The 2,985-nt window shown below is 35.3% G+C and overlaps 2 protein-coding genes across 2 annotated transcripts in view; one reads left to right on the top strand and one right to left on the bottom strand.

Moving 5' to 3' along the window:
• Positions 1 to 1,213, bottom strand: part of nup155 (nucleoporin 155) — a 14,956-nt gene extending 13,743 nt beyond the window's left edge. Inside the window, exons 1-4 of the mRNA XM_014003693.1 lie at positions 1,058 to 1,213; positions 712 to 879; positions 344 to 481; positions 95 to 191 (exon numbers count right to left, since the gene is read on the bottom strand). Coding sequence (XP_013859147.1) covers positions 95 to 191; positions 344 to 481; positions 712 to 853 — 377 coding nt within the window. The 5' untranslated portion in view covers positions 854 to 879; positions 1,058 to 1,213. The remainder of the gene's footprint in view (positions 1 to 94; positions 192 to 343; positions 482 to 711; positions 880 to 1,057) is intronic.
• A 589-nt stretch (positions 1,214 to 1,802) lies between these two features.
• The window catches only part of tmem141 (transmembrane protein 141), a gene marked incomplete at its 3' end in the record, with an annotated part of 2,033 nt that continues 850 nt past the window's right edge, over positions 1,803 to 2,985 (top strand). Inside the window, 2 exon segments of the mRNA XM_014003697.1 lie at positions 1,803 to 1,947; positions 2,126 to 2,192. Of these exon segments, the coding sequence (XP_013859151.1) occupies positions 1,894 to 1,947; positions 2,126 to 2,192 (121 nt within the window).

Here is a 2,985-nt window from a genome sequence, read left to right as displayed (position 1 = left end):
ATAGATAGATAGATAGATAGATAGATAGATAGATAGATAGATAGATAGATAGATAGATAGATAGATAGATAGATAGATAGATACAGATACACACCCATCTTCATAGTTCCACATGAAGATATCATTGTCAATTGTTAGCCAAGCTCGAGAGATCTCAGGGAAAACTCCCATCATGCAATTAAACTGCATATCTTATAAAAAAGGTTAAGTCAAAACTTTGATTTCTTGGTCAACAAAAAAGGGAAAGTACTGAACAAAAACATTTTACTTTCGAGTATGATGGAAACACCTGGGTCTGTTTGAAGGGTTTGGATTAGAGTATCGTAAGTGAGTACAAGGATACGGCCAAACTGCTCCACCAGCTCAGGTGGCAGAGGGACTCTTCGGACCGCACTGAGTTCTGGGAGGTTTGGTACAGTGAGCAAGCCAGGTCCCTGGAGAGGGTAGTCCATGTCTGACACTCCAGAGAGAGACGGCATGTCTGTCAACAAAATCCACACTTAAGTATCTCTCTTTGATCACCAATGTGTGAGACAGTATTCACGACCATGACCAAAGATTAATGGATTACGCCAAATTAACCAATTAAACTCGCTTTTATTATGAAATTTCACTTTTTACATTTCAGTTCCCCCTCCCATCCTACCATTGTAGTAAAAGACCAAATGTAAACAGTTAGCCATGACTGCTTAAGCTAAACACAGGACTTACTGTGTGACGGAACACTGAGAAGCTCGGACAGATCAGGGAAGAAGCGATCATCTTGAAGGTGTTTGTCTATCAGACGGGCAGAGTTGTCCAACGCTTCTGCGAGCGCAGCTGCAGGGCTGCTGGGTCCAGAGGCGGCTGGCATAGCTGAGACAGTCGCCGCTGATTTATCTATAGAGAAACCCCCAAAACAGAGCAAACGAATTTAAATAAGTCTGTAATTTATCACTATTACTCAGACTGAATGATTCTGAGTCAGTTAGCCAATCGTTAGCTCCAACTTAGCATGCAGGCTACTAACTAAACAATGCTAACATTAAAGTGTTTTTAAAGTAACTCGTGTCTTTACCTGGTTGAAAATGTTCCGCGTGATGCTGACTTATTTGGACAAGTTTTATCTGACAATTCGGCAGCAGATTTAAACAAAAACGTCCGATATTCACATGTAACTAACAACCCGCCAACCTCATGCTAGGAAGTTTATTTTTCTTCTTCGTTTGTTCAATTTTCGGTAGACTGGGCCAAAGTAAGTCTGGTGCTGCCATCTTCCGGACAGCATTTATCCGCCTTACCAAAACAAAACAAAAAAAAAAAAATGTTTTAGTCAAATTAGTATAAGCATTCGACGAATTAAGTTATACTTATTAAATTATTTTTGAATCTGTTTTTGATTATCAAACAACAACAAGAAAAAGATCGGTCAGTCTATTTTATAAAAATCAAGCACAGCATTATGAAAGTCAAAAATTATTGTAAAACAGTTTTTAATATCTTTTATTAAAATTACTGAAATACTTCATCAATACTTTATAAATGTATTTCAATTTTTTTGTACTTTGGCTGCTTTTTTACTTATTTCCTGCCACAGAAGTCATTGTACCTACCTGATTATGACAGTAAATTGTATATTTTGTATTGGAAAATTGGACAAAAGAAAAAAGTTTCAGGCTGGAAAAAAAAATACAGCTGATAAAGCGTATGTAAATAGTGTCTTAAAAAAACAGGAGCAATTCGTGCAGTACCATCTTTCTACCTGTAGATGTCGCTAGAATTTCAAACACACCGCTCTTCTTCGGCACTTTTGAGGTTTTTTTTAAACGCGGAAGCTTCATAAGACTACAACACCTGACAAGTGATTATTTTCCCCCTTAAAAATAATCCCTCAGCTTTATAACACCCAACAACATGGTAAATCTAGGTTTGACAAAAGTGGACGACGCGATAGCAGCAAAACACCCGGTGAGAATTTGTTGTAGATTTGTTTGTTAAACGTTGTCTCCATTACTTTTAGAGGACATTTACCTTTCAACACTGATATTCAGCTGCTGCACACTGACACTGTTTAGTGTACCACAGTGCACATGTGCTTTGCCACGAAGTAAAAGCTGTTTTTATGTGATGTTTGTCTGTTTTTCAGGGGTTACAAAGTTATGCAGCTTGTCAGTCTAAAGCCTTTATGATGGGGACTGGGAGCTTTTTACTGGGTAATGTTCATTTTTCATCATAAAATTCAGCAAGTTGTACTTTAATTATTATAATTTTGATTTAAATAATATTTTTCATTGTAAACTTCGCAAATTGCAATCACAATTTTTTTTGTATTTTTATTTTTTGTCTTTTGTGAAGCTTTAGTTCTTTCTTTGCAATTTAAAAACAAGACGTTAGTCTAATGCAATTGTTTTTACTGTGATGTAAATAAACCTATCCATGTCTTGAACAGTTAATATCGGACACCACTAGAGGGAACTGTAACCCTTAAATATGAGATATTGGTGACAAAACATAGCACACTATTAAAACTCTTTAACTGTGTTCATTTAGCTGTTTTACTTTTTTTATTGAAAAATAAAAGATTTTGGCACTAAATGGTTTCCTTTAAACCTGCTCAATGAGACAGATATAAATTATAATATAAAAGTACTGCAGATAAGTAACTTTTTGATTGGTGAAGTAGAGGGAAATACATGGAAAAGGTTGTCGTTCGCTTACGTAGAACAAATAAAAATGTGCAGTTTGACCTGTGTTTGAAAAAGGAAAGGCATCAGAAGATGTGAACAGAGAACTGAAAGCTTCATTTTATTCAAAATAGGAAATGTGAAAATAAAAAAAAATGCAAGATTTGTGCAAGAAATGCAAGAACTTAGTGGTACAAAAATATGGTACTAATTCCACTTTTTTAAATGTAAACCCAGTCCAAGACAAGTCTGATTTTCATTTACCCCAACAAAGTATCTCAAAAATAATCTTACAAATTAAGTTTAGCGAAAAATATATATA

Source organism: Austrofundulus limnaeus, unplaced genomic scaffold, assembly GCF_001266775.1.
Source record: "Austrofundulus limnaeus strain Quisiro unplaced genomic scaffold, Austrofundulus_limnaeus-1.0 Scaffold20, whole genome shotgun sequence".
NCBI lineage: Eukaryota > Metazoa > Chordata > Actinopteri > Cyprinodontiformes > Rivulidae > Austrofundulus > Austrofundulus limnaeus.
Note: the sequence above shows the minus strand (reverse complement) of the source record. Positions and strands in the feature narration are given on the sequence as shown.